The sequence below is a fragment of the Hypomesus nipponensis genome, chromosome 7, assembly GCF_054491055.1.
Source record: "Hypomesus nipponensis isolate SF chromosome 7, ASM5449105v1, whole genome shotgun sequence".
Classification (NCBI taxonomy): domain Eukaryota; kingdom Metazoa; phylum Chordata; class Actinopteri; order Osmeriformes; family Osmeridae; genus Hypomesus; species Hypomesus nipponensis.
The window spans coordinates 10,018,158-10,034,497 of record NC_140367.1 but is presented as its reverse complement, the minus strand read 5'-3'; the positions used below and the strand labels follow the sequence as shown (position 1 = coordinate 10,034,497).

Sequence of the window (16,340 nt, the reverse complement as noted above, 5' to 3'; positions counted from 1 at the left end):
AAAACAGAACCCACCACTCTGCTCTCAAAGGTGACAACTGAGGGGGAACAATTAGGGAGGGCCTAACACTCAGGCTGGACTTTCCTTAAGGGGACCCAGTTCAGAGATGGCTGTCTCTTGATTAGCGCTCATCGAGGCTCTTTCTTCCACCTCAATCAAAAGGAAGGAAGTCAAGCGAGGACAACTAGCATTATCAAGGGAATTACTTTGGTGTGTCGAACGGGTTTGAGAATGCTAGACTCGGCCCCCCCTCCCCCCCCCCATGGTCTCCAAGAGACTGAGGCTAAACTACAAACCTCATGGTGTACAGTGTCTTCAAGCGTAAACCATTTTTGTTCCTCTTGATTTCCACAGATGAGACAGGACTGGTGGGGGTCCGGTGTGTGTCCCCCCCCCCCCCCCCAACATCGCCGTTCAGCCCTGCTTTTGAAACGAGCCATCAACCAAAGGCAGGCGGGAGGGAGATGGAGCTAAATCAATGCAGCTCTACTTTTAGCTTGCACACAAAACGGGGAAAGAAAGAGCCTTGTTGACAAGGGCAAACGTCACTTTGACAGGCCTCATTTCGAAAACGGGCCAAATCCTTCCGAGAGCCCTCCGAAACTTCCTCCTAAGACTCGAAAACTCATCAGTACTTTGAGCCCCCAGGCTTCTTTTTTTCCCCCCTCACATCTTTTTTCCTTTGTTGGTCCAGATCAGTTCATTTTTGCATCCAATTAGCTCGCATTGTACTACGTAATGGCTATTGATCGGCCAATCAGAGACGATGGCGCTCAAGTCAATGGCTGCTATTTATAGATTCCAGTTTTAGATGGAAAAACATTTGAAAATCCCGACATAATAGGACCCGCTCTCTTCTGCCTGGAGATGGGCTTCCTTAGGCAGCCGATCCATACTCCATCATCCAGTAGACACGCAGTTGAGGAGAAACTTATCGCATCTTAATGCAATTAGCTGGCGGGAGGGAGGGAGGGAGGGAGGGAGGGAGGGAGGGAGGGAGGGAGGGAGGGAGGGAGGGAGGGAGGGAGGGAGGGAGGGAGGGAGGGAGGGAGGGAGGGAGGGAGGGAGGGAGGGAGGGAGGGAGGGAGGGAGGGAGGGAGGGAGGGAGGGAGGGAGGGAGGGAGGGAGGGAGGGAGGGAGGGAGGGAGGGAGGAAGGAAGGAAGGAAGGAAGGAAGGAAGGAAGGAAGGAAGGAAGGAAGGAAGGAAGGAAGGAAGGAAGGAAGGAAGGAAGGAAGGAAGGAGGATGGAAGGTAAACGGGAGACAAAAGCGTCTGTCTCTGGGACGGAGCGTTGCTGAGAGATGAAGAGGCGCTGACACGGGTGACAAAGGGTCGCCGGGGACGCCAGCATCCTGGAATGACTTCTGTGTAACTAACACCTCCTCCTCCTCCTCCACTGAAAATAAACTTTTTCCCTCTTTGCGATAACTTTCACGGCCTTCACACGCATACACCCTTCTCTCAGACCGGAACCTTCTTTTACGTCGAGGCCACCCAACGGTGGCACCAGCCCACGTGCCCCCCCCCCCCCAATGTCCTTGAAGGAGGACAAAGTGATCCGATAAAACGCAGTCGCCGTCGCTCAAACTTTGATCCGCCGGCTCAATGGGACGGCACCTCATACACTTAGCGAACGCTAATACACTTAAGTGTTCCGTGTGAAGGTCACGCCGGCGGCTTCCACCTGCCAAAGCTGTCATCTTCCATTTCGCCGTCCATCAGACGGGCAAGCTTTGAGAGAGGTAGGCGAGCTACGAAGCGGGGGCCGTCGTCACGCCGACCCACTTCTGTCAGTGACGGGCGCCAGCGTAACATAACGTGCACCGTTTAAGGGGTTTTCTTCATCATTTGTGCGTATGCTTTTCAAAGGGCAGTGGCTAACCGCGAGCTACGCTGAGAGATGTTAAATGTAACGTTGCATCACGTGAGGTCATTTGGCATCTGGAGACAAATCAATCCCGAGGGTGACGCGTCTCAGCCGTCTGTTGGCCGCGATCACGGGAGAGAGCGAGGCGCCATGGGAACGTGCGCGCGGGGGGGGGGGGGGGGCGGGGGAGCGAAGACCGAGAGGGGGGGAAGAATGAGAGAGAAAGGTGAGAGGAACCGTGAGGGGTAAAATAAAGCGAGAGAGAGAGAAATTGAGAGAAATAGAGAGACAAAAAGAGAGAGGCAGAGGGAAAAGTGGGGGGGCTCGGTGATAGTAGCTGAGGACGTGTTCCTCTCGGGGGAGAGGTTTTTGTAGACACAGTCTATTACTTGAGAGCACAAGTTAGTTACTGGAAGAACCCAAATCAAAGCAGAGTCCTCAAAGTGACGAATCATTGGCAAGCCATCACTTTCTCGGTCTCTCTCTCCAAAAGCCTTCTCTCTCTCGACCTCGTTCTGGCTTCCGTTTCTCTCTTCCAACTCCCGGTTCCTCTCTTTCTAGGGTTTCTCTCTCTTTCACGTCTTTTACCTCCGTCTCTATGGGTGTCTCTCTGCATGTCTGTTCTCCTGCCTTTCGCGTCACTTTCGCCTCCATCCTCTCTCTCTACTCACCAGGCTTAACACCTTTTCAGACCCGTTCTCCATAAAAACCCCGGCACTAGCCTAATGATGGATCGCCTGCTCTCAGCAGAGAGAGAGAGGCAGGCACACAGCATGTGTCTTCTTTAACTACCCCACTGGTGTTCATGTTCCGTTCCACCCTGCATCCAGACACGGCTGGCACAAACACAGCTCTCTCTCCCTGCTACTTACTGTAGGGTCAACCCACCATCTGACAAGTTTTGCCCATTCTCACACACACACACACACACACACACACGCACACACACACACACACACACACACACACACACGGTTTTCTTGTTGTTTCTGAATCCTTGCTCAGCCGAAGCGAGGGACACGCCTCGCTGGCTGATTCAGAGGGTGTTATGTCTTTACGGCTGCTCTCCAACGAGCCCAGCCACCGGGAGGAGGAGGAGGCGGCCCAATGTGAGCGCACGCCCTCTCGTTATCGCGTTTTGCTGCGCGTGGCCATGAGTGTGTGTGTGTGGGGGGGGTAGGGGATGAGGTGTGAGGTCGCCAGAACCATGACTGGCAGCTAGATCAGGCTTCTATCGGTCCGTGACTCATTCGGTTTTCCTATCATCTCTGGGAGAGGCCTTTGTCTGCTTTCAGGAGCTCTTTGATTGACAGCCCGGGGCCTTTATGTTCGGGTTAGGCGCCATTGTTGCACCTGATGTACCTTATTATAAAAGTGTTAGGCCTCGGGTCAAAAGAAATGATACATCCCCCCCGCCCCCCCCCCCCCCAAGTATCATCAGGGTCCTCCCTCTCTAGTTTGGTCACTCTCAATCTCCCCTCTCCACGCTTCCTTTCCCCTCCCCCTTTCTCTTTCTTTCTCCCTCCTTATCCGTCCATCTGCCTCCCTCCCCCTCCTCCCCTCCCAATCTTGACGCAGAGAGGGGGGGGAGAGCACATGCGACGAGGCCGGCATGAAAGCAAAAGGAGCGGGAGCGAAGGCTGGGAGGAGAAAAAAAAAATCACTTGTATTGACACCCAACCGTCACTGGGTCTGGTCAGACTGCCCTCCGTCCTAAAGGTGATCTACAGGGGGCTGCCTCCCAGGTTCAATCCTCCATCACGCTCCTATATATATATCACAGGCCTGGGAAGATTGTCTCCCTGTATGGGGGTCACACACTCTCAACAGACACCACACACACACACACACACACACACAGCTAACCCTCCACCACCAACACCCTTCACACACACCCTTCACACACACACACACACACACTGCAGGCCCTGAACCTCATGTGGAAGGACAGCAAACGCAGAGACACTCCATTCCGCCGCACACCAACAAGCTCCAATTCCACCAGCTGTCCCATCCAATCCCACGCGGCGAGCCGTACAGTAAAATCCCTTCTGATTGGGCCCCGGCCCTACCCAATCATCCGCTGTCAGCTGAACCTCATTGGATGGGACGGGGGGGGGGGGGGGGGGGGGGGGGGGGACGGGGGGGGGGGGGGCGGTCAGCTTCCACTTAGCGGCGGCGCAGAAAGAACTCCACGCTGTCACTTCCCTTGCCATTACAGCCCTGCTTTTTGTTCCCGTGGTGCGGGGTGGCTAGGTCACACTCGGTAAAACCACATTAGATCTTAGAGGTCAGAGGGGGCTAACGGCGGGTTGAGGCGGCGCGGGGAGATAGAGGGGGGAGCCGACCCACCGAGACGGCCCGGGTGTGGGTGTGAAGATGGATGGGTCGGCTCTATCAAGGCTCCAGGTAGGATAATGAAGTGGTAATCTCAGGGATCGGAATCCGCCAAGGTGATTCTTTCTCCGGCGCAGGAGATACAGCCTTTTCTGCTATCGCTCCACATTTATTTTGGTTTTTTTCACAGTTTTTTTCCTCTCCCTCTCTCCCTCTCTCTCTCTCTCTCTCCTATCATTTCCATCTATTCTGGCCTCTCCTGCAGTCTCCTCTCCTTCGCGAGTACACTTCTCTCTCTCCCTCTCTCTCCTCTCCTCTAACACAGCCCCTCTTCTCTTCTGCTCTAGTTCATCCTCATCCTCGGTTCCACCCCGGCGCCCACTCGCTAATGTACATCTGCTACCGGAGCCGGGCCATATTAGCCCCCGTACCCAGCGCAGCGCGAGGGCGTCCACGGCGGGTCGGAACGCTAGCGCGGGCGTCCCTTCAAGGCGGGTACGGGGGCGGGCAGCGTCCTGGGGGTAGCATGAACTGTCTCCTAGCGCATAGGCACCGCAAGGGTGAGTGATTAGCCATGAATGAACGTATACGTACGCTCATTAGGAATGGATGAGGGACTGAAAAACGGTTCGGAAGCGGACATGGGGATCGAACACCAGGGGGCGATGTGTTCATTAGCCTCAATGTAACGGGGCGAAATCCTCCCCAGTTTGAGGCGAAGTTTTGATAAGCACTGACCTTTGGTGTGGAAAATAATGGACAGCATTATCATTCCCGGTGAACCCTCCTAATCTCTTTCAGCATAATTACAGGTGCCCAGCTTGAGGAGGAAAGACAAGCACAGGTGTGTGTGCGCCCACAAACATGGCAGGGCAAATGATCCAAGGAGAGGAGTGTGTGTGTGTGTGTGTGCGGGTGCACGGGCATGATAAGTCCTATTCATGAGGCTTGTTTATTCCAAACGCTGGCTTTTCCCCTGGAATGAAAGAGCAGTTCAGTCAGCCATTTCAGAAACATTGCGATGAGACTCCTCATAGCTTTATTCTTTATTTTTATTTTTTATTTTTTTGGGGGGGGTAATGTTATTCCAAGCTGGGGCTTATGAATATGCCTCACAAGCTGTTTGACGGGTCTTATCACCCCCCCCCCCCCACCACCACCACCACCACCACACACACCTAAAAACACACCCAGTCAGACACACAACAGCATACGCAAATACCTCAATAACCCAATTTCGGAACGCACGCCCCAAGGTCACAGACGCGACATCCTGTTCCAGAGGTGGGACAATCCAATGTGCTTCTGACGGACAGGAACCCAGAGTAGCAGTCCCCCCCCCCCCCCCCCCACAGCACACCTTGACCTTGCATCGTGTCCCCAAGTCTCCCCTTGGCCCAGAACACCGCCTTGCAGCTCGACGCAATTTGTCACCAGGAGCAGGTGGGGGTGGTGTCACACGTCAATCTGCGGTGGCCCGGGCGGTGCGGGAGGGAGCCGTGACCCACGTCCACGGGAGGGAGAAACCTGGTGGCGATTACCCTCCCCGCTTTCCTCCGCAATGGATCGTGAGAGGGTAAATGAGCCCAGAGTGAAGGATGAATGGCTGAACCTGGCAACCCCTCTTCTCTCGGGGGGGAAGTACGCGTGAACGCCCCCGTGGGCACGCCGACACAATTTGCAATCACGGAACATACGCAGGAGACAGTCTACCCTGGACCTCGCTGATTACAATACACTGCCTGACGAGGCAATCTGACGATCTGACGGACAGTCAAGCATTAGGTGTCCAACTGACAGGGGGAGAGGGAGAGAGAGGGAGAGAGAGAGGGAGAGAGAGGGAGAGAGAGAGGGAGAGAGAGGAGAGAGAGAGGAAGAGAAAGAGAGAGAGAGGGGGAGAGGGGAGAGAGAGAGAGAGAGAGAGAGAGAGAGAGAGAGAGAGAGAGAGAGAGAGAGAGAGAGAGAGAGAGAGAGAGAGAGAGAGGGGAGGGGGAGGGTGATAGACGAGAGACAGCGACAGATGGATGGCCTTTCCTGGGCGAAAGAAGGACGGCCCTGTAGTCAGGGCAACGCAGCGTGGCGCCCCGTCCCACCTGTCCTGAAAACCCTCCGTGTTCCGGCGGAGCGCAGCAACGACAAGACAAAGACGGACACAAGCGAGGGAGGGAAGAAGGGAGGAATATATAACAGAGTGATAGAAAGAGCCAGATCGGGGGGGGGGGGCTGTCCAATGTCAGTCCTTTCACTGGGGAGAGCCGCAGAACTCTGGTGTACCGACGGCATGATGGGACCGAGGTACAGGGATTGTTTGTGTGGCTGAGAAAAGCCATCGTCGTCTACCACTTAACTCCTTCCACTATGTGGCCTCCCTCACCCCCCACTCCCCCAACTGCTGCTACCTGCTAGCTGACTGACAAACGCATCCGTCAGTGAATACTGGGTCTGGAATAGATGCATGTGTAGCAGGAGGTGGGGGGAGGGAGAGGGAGAGGGAGAGAGAGAGAGAGAGGGGGGAACTGAGAAAGAGAGGAGGGGAGGGCAACACAGCAGGCAATCTGCAGAGGCAGCAGGAAAGGCAGCATGGAAGACAAACTACCCGTCTGTCCGTCTGTCCGCCTACCTGCTGACTACAGTATCTGGGGAGAAGGCATCCATATGTATCTTACCTGGGACTCGGCTCAGCCAAAACACACTACTTGTACACATGTGGGAGGCCTAATATTCACCGGCTGGGTGAGAGAGACTTCCGGAACGGGTATGGAAGAACCCCCTATGGCTTGTATCAGTAGTCGTCCACAATGCGGCGTATGGAGCAAGAGCTCTCCCCACCAAACCGCATGGCAGAGAAGCGTTAGGGTCAGAGTAGCGTTCAGATCAAATGGCTCAGATCAAACGGCATAAGTCATGGTGCGGCACAGCCTCGCTGAGGACGGCTGGTTTGAATCCAGAGGCCCTCAGTTTGTCTGTCGGGCCAGTCCTGTGCATGTCACCAAACAATCGAATGCAGACGCTGGACACGTCGGCGGGTGGGGCGGGGTCGGAGGCATAATAGGCCATTCCTAATTAAGATCGATCCCCCCCCCGACCCCTCCCTCCGCCCCCGGGACAGCAGTGATGGAAACCCCCCCCCGTAAATCTCTCAGGTCCGCCCCCACTAACCCACTTCCTCTGGAGGGACTGTGCCACATGGAAGAAGCTCGTGTTGAGCATGAATGAGTCAGACCCAGCTGGAGTGTTTGTGTGTGTGTGTTGTTGTGTGTGTGTGTGTGTGTCACTCGCACACGGAGGCGGGCGGGTCTGTCAGGTCAACGCAGCGCCCTCTGGTCGCCGACGAACGAGTGTCCGTCCCCGCCGCCCCCGTGCGCCTCTACACCGCTGACGCGCGCAGCAACGCGGCCATAGCATGCCTTTGCACTCTCCTACAACGACCGAGCTAGCGTGTGTGCGTGCACGTGTGTGTGTGTGTGTGTGTGTGTATGTGTGTGTAAACATAGACACGAGATGAAATGCAGTGGGGGACACAGTGAAAGCCAACCGGAGGGGAGGGGGGGGACGAGCGGTCACCTTTGAACTTGTGGAAGACGGCCCACAGCTCGGCGATGTCAGTGGCGAAGGTGATGTCCGTGTCGAGGACGATGACCCGCTGCAGGTCGGGGGGCAGCGTCTTGGTCAGGACCAGCTTCATGAGGCCATAGATCCCCGAGTAGTGCTTGTTGGGGATCCACGACACCTCCGACTGGTGGAGAACAATCAGGAAGTGCGAGTAAGCCGACCAATCGCCAACCGGGGATGGGGGAGGGGTTCAAAAGAAGACGAGTTGTGTTGAAATGTATGCGCGAGCTTGTTTAAATAAAGCTCGTTTCCACGCCCCGGCTTTTCGTATAGGCCTCTGGCAGTCGGGGGAAAGATTACACCCCTACAATGGAAACGGTGGTAACCAGAGCTAGGCACGCACAGAATCTACATTACAAGGTTTTCATACCGCTCCGAGCAGCCCGGGGAATTCCAGTCATATAATTGGAAAGCCGAGAAGAAGCCGTGAATGTTAATGGCTTATCTGTATAACGCTACAGCTGTGCATGTTCTGATGGCGGGGCCTAGCTTGTAGAGGTAGAGGAGCGTGTGCGTGCGCAGGCGTTACCTTCAGCTCGTCAGCGTCGTAGAAGTCCACGCGGACGGCGGGCACCATCCAGGTGTGGAAGAGGGAGGCCAGGATCTGCTGGGCGATGGAGTCGGTGATGAAATGAAAGTGAAGTGGGTTCCGCCTGTGGAAGACACAGACACGTGAGTAAGACTCAACACAGCCAGGTCGACAGGGAACACCACGTCACCGTCACATGTCGCTATGTTCACGGTGGCATAGCTGCAGTAAAGCAGACAGCGAATACATCTCAAACCGTTTTCGAAATGAGGCCAATTAGTGTTATCACGAGCATTGGGCGCAGTCGGCAACACTCGACAAAACCACCACAAACATCCGGACCATTCCCTAACCCAGCAGTCGTAAACATGCCAGTTTTACACACACATTCACACGCCTGCTGAACATGTGAACCAGCGTGTGGTGGCCGACCCGGGGGGGTTTCAGACGGCTCCGCCCGCCAACGCATTCGAGACAAGATGACTCATCGGCACGCCTGGGATGAACCTGTCCCCACGCCAAACCCATAGCTGCCAACGCCATGACAACAACCCCCCCCCCCCCCCACTCCCACCCACTCCCACACTACACTTATTCGGTTATCTCCAGGAACCGGGCTTTCGGCAGACCGAAAGGGTCGAACAAAACGAGCGCGCTGGGAGGGGGGGTTCGCGACGGCGGTGAAGGCTGTTTGGATTCTCTGCGAGGGGGAGTGCCCCTCCAGGATGGGTCCTCCTCAGCCGGGGCCCTTGGAAATCGAATGTGTCAGCTGCGGTTATCCAGGGGAGGAGATCTGCGTGCCCGGATCTGTCGCCCGGAATCAGACCTTGCGCTCTTCTAAAAAGCTGTCCTCGCTCTGGTGCGGAGAGAGAGAGAGAGAGAGAGAGAGAGAGAGAGAGAGAGAGAGATAGAGAGTGGGGGGGGGGGGAGAGAGAGAGAGAGAGAGAGAGAGAGAGAGAGAGAGAGAGAGAGAGAGAGAGGGAGAGAGAGAGAGAGAGGTAGAGGAAGAGGGAGGAAGAGAGAGAGAGAGAGAGAGAGAGAGAGAGAGAGAGAGAGAGAGAGAGAGAGAGAGAGAGAGAGAGAGAGAGAGAGAGAGAGAGAGAGAGAGAGAGAGAGAGAGAGAGAGAGAGAGAGAGAGAGAGAGAGAGAGAGAGAGAGAGAGAGAGCTCCACGACCAGGGGAACCCCCTCCTCTGTTCTACAGGACTGATGTTGCTTGAGAGAGAGAACTACGGTGAAGAGATCAACTTCTGTTTTGTACTTCACAGAGGCGAGGCGGGGGAGCGTTAACATTTGACAACCCGATATCGCACCGCTACTTTGAGGAACTGAGAATTGTATGACCTCACATCATGTACTAAAATGGGGGGGGGGGGGGGTCCAGGGTGGGGGTGGAGCTGCTGACGTCAGGGTTTAGATGGCCTGCTGCGATCGGCGCACGCCTTTCCAGAAAAAGGACGTGTCCTCTGTGTCATTAGTGACGTCGTTCGGGCCCCAACTTGTCCAGTCCAGTCTTTGTCTTTGTCACTGACAGAGCGCTGGCTTGCCCGAACGAGTCAACATTTAAACACGCCGTCTAATTAAACACATCCCCCGCGGGGCGGAGAATATTACCCACGTTGCTTAGACACAGGCGCCAAAGGAGAAGGTCATCCCTGTCTGAATCACCGAGCAACACCCCAATGAATTATGGGATGGTGAGTGGAGAACGGAAGGGTTCAGGGGGATCTACATGGCCGTCGTGCGACTTGGGAGACTCGCAGTGGTTTCGTTGAAGCCTTTGAAAAAAATATATGTTTTCTTTCCTCTAATGGCGGGGAAATTGCGGCGCGTCTACCGCTTGTAAACAGCAATTGACGAGCAAAATCCCTCTTTATGGCGTGACCTGAGTTCTAGCGGGTGCATCTTGGTATTTACTTAAGATAATGACACGTTTTACATTTAGCCGGGCTCCATTTTTGGGAGGGGGGAAAAGAAACGAAGCGAGCTCTCGAGTGTGTCTGTCAGCAGGAGTTCCGGCTAATTAAGAAGTACCGTCGCTCAAGCTCGCCCGGTCTCGACGCCACGTCGTTGAAACCCCCGCTGACGAGTTGTTTGCCCATGAGACTCTGCCCCTCAGGGAAAAAACAAAGGCGAGCCAGCGACTTGTGGCCCGCCGTCCAGGACCACAGGCCTAAGACAGACGGGCTTCGTGTTGAAGGGGAATCTAAGCATGTCATTTGAACTGTCGACGAAAGGGGCGTGCAGTTTCCCTGGTGGACAGAACTTGTCACTTGGGGAGCTAGTCTAAACGGACCAGTGCCCCCCACAGTGTCGGACTTGGTTGGGGAAGGAGGGGGGGGCGGGTGGAGAGGAGGGGAGAAGGGAGAAAGTTTTCCCTCCAGAGTTCACTGAGGTGTCGTTGCCAGGCAACCGAGAGTAGGCGACGGGCCGTGAGAGCAGCATATTCAGATGGTGTGGAGGGAGGGGCGGCAGCGGGGCCCAGGTGTGTGTGTGTGTCTGTGTGTGTGTGCGTGTGTGGGTGTCTGCATGAGACGTGGGGGGGAGGAAAGAGAGGTGTGCAGGCTACAGGGACGCTAGCACGTCCTACAGTACCTGTGGAAGAGGACAGACTTGACCAGGGTCACCACATCCCGGCTGGCGTTGTAGCCCGCACACACGATGGCCACGTGAATGGTCTGGGGAGCAAGAACACCAAGGATACAAAGGAGAGACAGAAAGAGTGAGACAGACAGACAGACAGACAGAGAGAGAGACAGAGAGAGAGAGAGAGAGAGAGAGAGGGACAGACAAAGACAGACGAGGGATGGTCAGAGATTAATACAAAGAGGTATTCCCCCCCCCCCACACATCATTCATTAGCAAGTGTTAAACTCCAGCCTGCACAATTAACACGAGAGAAGGAATCGCTGGACTCTGACCCCTAAGCACCATTTGGTTTTCCGGAAATACTTTCTGAGGGGAACAGGGTTTATCCCACGTTGAGACCAAATTGCGCATTTAAACACTCATTAACAGACTCTTATCAGCGTCCAGGGAAGAATTGGTCTCAGGCATAACAATATCAGACCAACAGCTAATCGTCGACAGCTCTGCAGGAGCCAATTGGGCGTGAGGAATTAGGTGTCAGTATTGGTCCAAAGCTCTTTCAAGCCTGCATTAACGCTCCACTCACCATCCTCATGAAGGGCTCGACTGAAATGATAATGTGCCAGGTGTATATGGATTCCGTTCAGGCAGACATAATATTTGGTGTGCTAATCTCACTAGCGAAAAACCGCTCGTCGCAGCTCCACATTAACCCGGGTGAGAACTCTGCCGGATCTGGCATGAGCCCCTGACATCTTTCTCCACCTCTCTCCCCGAAAGCCCCTTCGCCATCCTCTTTTCTCTGCAGGTTGGGATTTAACACCGCTTATTATCGAATAAGGGTCCTCTCTGAGGCAGAGGGAGGGAGGGGGGGGGGGGTAGCCAAGAGGTAGAGGCTGGTTGGTATAGACCTTCAAGGTGCCCCTGTGCCTAAGGCTGTTATCTCTGGGCTTCAGCACTGCTGGCAGCCCGGGAGAGTCCTGGTCAGGGCCAAGCATATCGGGGCGGTGATGGTGAAGGCGGGGTAAGGAAGAGAGATACGGACAGACGTCAAAAGGTGTGTCCATTCTGGGCAACAGAGAATCCTCCCCCCCCCCCCTGACGTCCTCCACTGTGAGGCCTCAGAGGTCGAGAATAGATTTGGACGGCTTGCGACGCTTGATTCACCTCCTGACATCGGTCTGTACCTTGCGCGTGGGTCGGATGGAGTCAGATGGGTTTATTTTGCCTTGGGGGGTGGGCGGTGGGGGTGGGGTGGGCGGTGGGGTGGGGGTGGGGTGGGCGGGCAGGCAGGCAAACAAAGCCATCAAAGGGGATAACTGTACTGGCGTGTAAAGAAATCCAATCACCCTGCAGTCATGCGGAGGGGGCGGAGTGTTGACCCCCCCCCCCAACCTCCCCCCCCCCCCCCTGTCAGAGCAGCTACAGAGGACGTGTCGCTACAAAAACTCCGCCTCCCGCCTGGGTTACGATCCACAGAGGCTTGGTCTTAACCATCTGTTGGGTCTGACCCCTGTGGGGTTAATAGGGTGGTGGGACTGGTGCTGAGACAGCATGTAGGAGACACACAGTATCATCTAGCTCCGAGAGATCTCTACACAGGAGGGGATTTAGTGGCACTGTGCTGAATCCGCCATGCTGCTCCAGTGCCTTCTGACAGAGTAGCATCTGTATGACCTGGTCTGTTTCATAATAGGGTCAGGATTAGACTAATAGGAGCCGTGGCCAAGCAATAATCTAGTCTGACTTTGACCTCACCGCTAATGGTGCCTTAGCCAAAGATAGTCAGCCAGGTAATCATTCTTTATGGTAGTGCCATTATGCTGTGGACAACATGTAAGTGGGTGTATGTTTTTCCACGAATGCCTCCCGGTAACCATTACTGGGAATTATGTAAAAAAAGATGTTTTATTTTTTTTACTCTTGTAGACTGTTCAGCGGCCACACAAGGGGGCCTTTCTTTCCCTTTCAAATGGACGTTGCCAATGGCAACGCCGAGCCCGGGCGGTTCGTGACTCACCTCGCACTTATCCACAGGCGGCTGCTGTGCACAGTCCGAGCCGTTGCCCGCGGCGCCAGACTTCATTCCCTCGTTATCCCCCGTGCCCTCCTCCGAGTGGGTCCGGGACTGGTTGCCATGGTGGTTGCCGTGGTGAGGACGGGCCTGCGGGCTCCTGGGGGGCTTGCTGAGCTCCTTGCGCAGGGCCCGGTTCTCCTCCTCCATTTCTCGAACCCGCAGCTCCAGCGCCTGGCGCTCCCCGGGCCCGCCCACCAGCGTGGACGCCTGGGGCTCCAGGGGCGACAGGGGGAGGGGCTTCACTGTAGGGGACGAGAGGAGGACAGCGTTAGGGGAGGCCAACCCCAACGTTCGTGATGACCCGGCTAAGATCCTACCTATGAATCATTCAGCTCGTTGCCGTGACAGGAAATGACAGAACAAGGTGGAACAAAAACAGGAAGTGCAAGGGCCACCCATGCTGTGAGCTGGATATACCTTGCCACGACCGTGACGTGGCGGAGAGGCGCATTGTGGACAAGCACAAGCACAAGGACAAGGCAGGGGGCGAATCCGCCACAGCGGCCTATCGACGCATCGCCGGGTAAACGGAGAGTGTGAGATTTCAAATTAGCAGTCAGGTCCAAGTGTTGATGCTTCTCAGGCCTCCGAGTACACAGATACCATTCAATCAATATCCCTGACACTGAGAGCCAGCCGATACGCTCTCTGTAGTCTAATTTGAGGCAGTAGCAATTTCCCCCCGTCTCTCTGTCTCTCCTCTGACGGCTACAGACGTGGAACACACGTTCCTGGATCTTACAGAGACAGGAAGGATGGAGGAGGATGAAAGAGAGATGGAAAGAGACAGGGGGGGGGGGGGAGAGGAAGAAAGAGACAGTGAGATGAAGAGAGAGTGAGAGAGATATCAAGCCATAGAGAGCGAGAATCATAGACGGCGAGAGCAAACGAGAGTGAGAGAGAGATACAGAAAAGAGAGGTTTCCCAGCAGGGGAGTGCATTTCCGAAAACCCCATCAGCTCCCTAAAGGCAGTGGAAGGTCTTGGACGGAGGCCATGAAACAACACAACGGCCTCCCCATTCAGGGGCTCGCTCGAGCAGGCGCCAGAGCGTCACGGCGGCTCCTGAAGCGTCCAGTACACCAGGGCTACAGCTGGAGACCCAGACTGGCCACGCTTCCTCATTTCACTGCATTGATCAGAACACAGAGAGATGGATGGCTTGCCTGTCTGACACCATCAGTCATCACAGTCTAAACACACAGTGGGGGCTTCCCTCAGGGACGGCCCCCTTCCCCTCCGGCCTGGAGTTTGGCATGATGGGATGTGACGGATGTGAACTGTCGGGCAAATGGCAAAACGTATAGCGTCCCAGCAGTGTCCAAGCCACAGGCCATGGGAAAAGTGGCCTTTTTCTTCCGGGGTCCGAGGAAATTGGGAGTTTTGCGGGAACGAAAAAAAAACTAAACAAGAAATTTGTTACATAGACCGCAAGCCGGACATGGAAATGGATTTGATAAACAAAGCAGCTTGTCTACCTCGTTGTGACCGTTCATCTCCGTTGAAGTCTAAAGAAGTCAGCATTGCCATGGAGACACAGGTGAAGTGCACACAAGCCAAGCCTCCACGTTGGGGTCCTGAGATGTCTCAATGGGTACCACGCCTACACTGGACCTTTCCTCGCTTGGCAAGGAGGAGGGAACATGCTCAAAATGAACATTTCCCCATTTTGGATCCGATTCTATTTACAGCCCTCGAGGAGGAATGTGGGTGTGTGGGGGGGGGTGGGGGTGGGGGGGTGTGTGGGGTGGGTGGGGGCGCTTTAGGCAGCATCACTCCACCCACGTGGGCGCATTAGCAGAAGAGACCCCCCCGTAAAACGCTCTCCCGGAGAAACCAAAGCACCTTCTGGGCTCCATTTCATCCAAGCTGTAATTAATTTGCTGAGTGGATTTGCTGGGTCTAATCCCGCTGAACTGGACTGAATGGCCATTTGTGCGCGCGGGGCTGGGAGATTGCACATGGCATCCACAGGCCGGCAGATGCACCTGCTGTTTTGCCGTGGGCCGAGCCAGCTCTCTTGTTTTTTGGAGCTGTCGTCGTGACGCGCATCATCCGTGTCCAAACAATGGTGGAGAACACGGCGCACCGCACACTGAATGACTCACGTCGACGCTCTTTCAGAAACGAGATGCTCTGATGCATTACCCGGCCAAGGAGGCAATAATACATGCCATCTTCAGCTCATCAGGTCTCACACTTTGGAATGATTTCCATCCACCGCACGGACGCCGCACGGCGTAAGCATGCCATATGGACTTAATGACATGTAAGGAGGCCATTTTCAGATATATTCACGATGCGTCGCGAGGATTCTCGGAGCTAGCACATTGGATCGGGTCCAGATCTCAGCTCATCACGCATGTTCTGTCCTTAGTGAACTCTGCATACTTGCCAAAATGTGGGCGTCACTCGGGCGCTTGGACATGGTGATTCATGGTCTGTTTGCATGTCCTGCGCCCTGTGCCTTCATGTATGACAGATCTAATTGGCGTGGCCTGTCTTGCTCCGTCCACACATCCCCGCGGTTGCCACGGAGACATCTGCTAGGGCGGCGGGGCGCCATCCGTCAGGTGACAGCATCTGTTCACCTGACAGGAAGTGTAAATCACCCAAACAGGAGCTCAGGATGTGTGGCGGCCATTTTGTGCCATTCCTTGAATGCTGAGCGTGTTAAAAGACATCTCTGGAAGTAGGAGAGGGGGAATATGGCCGTGTTGACAAGGTTTTTCATCTGCAGGCTCATCTGACTGCAAAGTATCTGGTTACATCCATCTGTCTAGACTTCCCCACCATTGTAAACAGAGACTAACTGCTTGTATGAGCCATTACTTATTATCTGTATAATATGAAGCTCTATTCATAGGTTCAACCACATTCCTGGATGTCCTTGTAGCCATGACGACTGTCTCTACTAATCTATGGCTGCACCTGAAAGAAAAAGAAACCAATCCTCAAGACGAATGTCTTTGCATGAGAAACCTATTAGTGCCTCAACCTCAATCAACAACTGCACTTCGGAACCTCTGGACGGGAACCGCCTGCACTCACACTTCGTTAAAAGCGTTGTTAGGGGAGAGAGCGTGTTTAAGTGGCTGCTTAATGGTGGCATATTTTTCCGAACAGATTCCCCAGCGTGGGCCTGGAAGAGGGGCGAGGGGGCGAGAGGGAAAGACAGTAAAAGCCGAAGAAATTGGGCAAATGTCACGGGGGTGGAATGGGCCCGAGTGTAAAGAGATGGATGTTAAGGGTCTATCGAGAGACGCAAGCCCCCGATGATTATACATTATTTGCTGGCTATGGCATTCTACAGTATGAAGCTCTTAGTTTT

At 54.8% G+C, this 16,340-nt stretch overlaps 1 protein-coding gene across 2 annotated transcripts in view; it reads right to left on the bottom strand.

The window, feature by feature from the left end:
* Nucleotides 1-16,340, bottom strand: part of large1 (LARGE xylosyl- and glucuronyltransferase 1) — a 48,567-nt gene that overhangs the window by 14,844 nt on the left and 17,383 nt on the right. For both annotated transcript variants that reach the window (XM_084701847.1, XM_084701848.1), the window contains 4 exons: nucleotides 12,954-13,252; nucleotides 10,940-11,022; nucleotides 8,346-8,469; nucleotides 7,769-7,940 (listed from right to left, as the gene is read on the bottom strand). In XM_084701847.1, coding sequence (XP_084557973.1) covers nucleotides 7,769-7,940; nucleotides 8,346-8,469; nucleotides 10,940-11,022; nucleotides 12,954-13,252 — 678 coding nt within the window. The remainder of the gene's footprint in view (nucleotides 1-7,768; nucleotides 7,941-8,345; nucleotides 8,470-10,939; nucleotides 11,023-12,953; nucleotides 13,253-16,340) is intronic.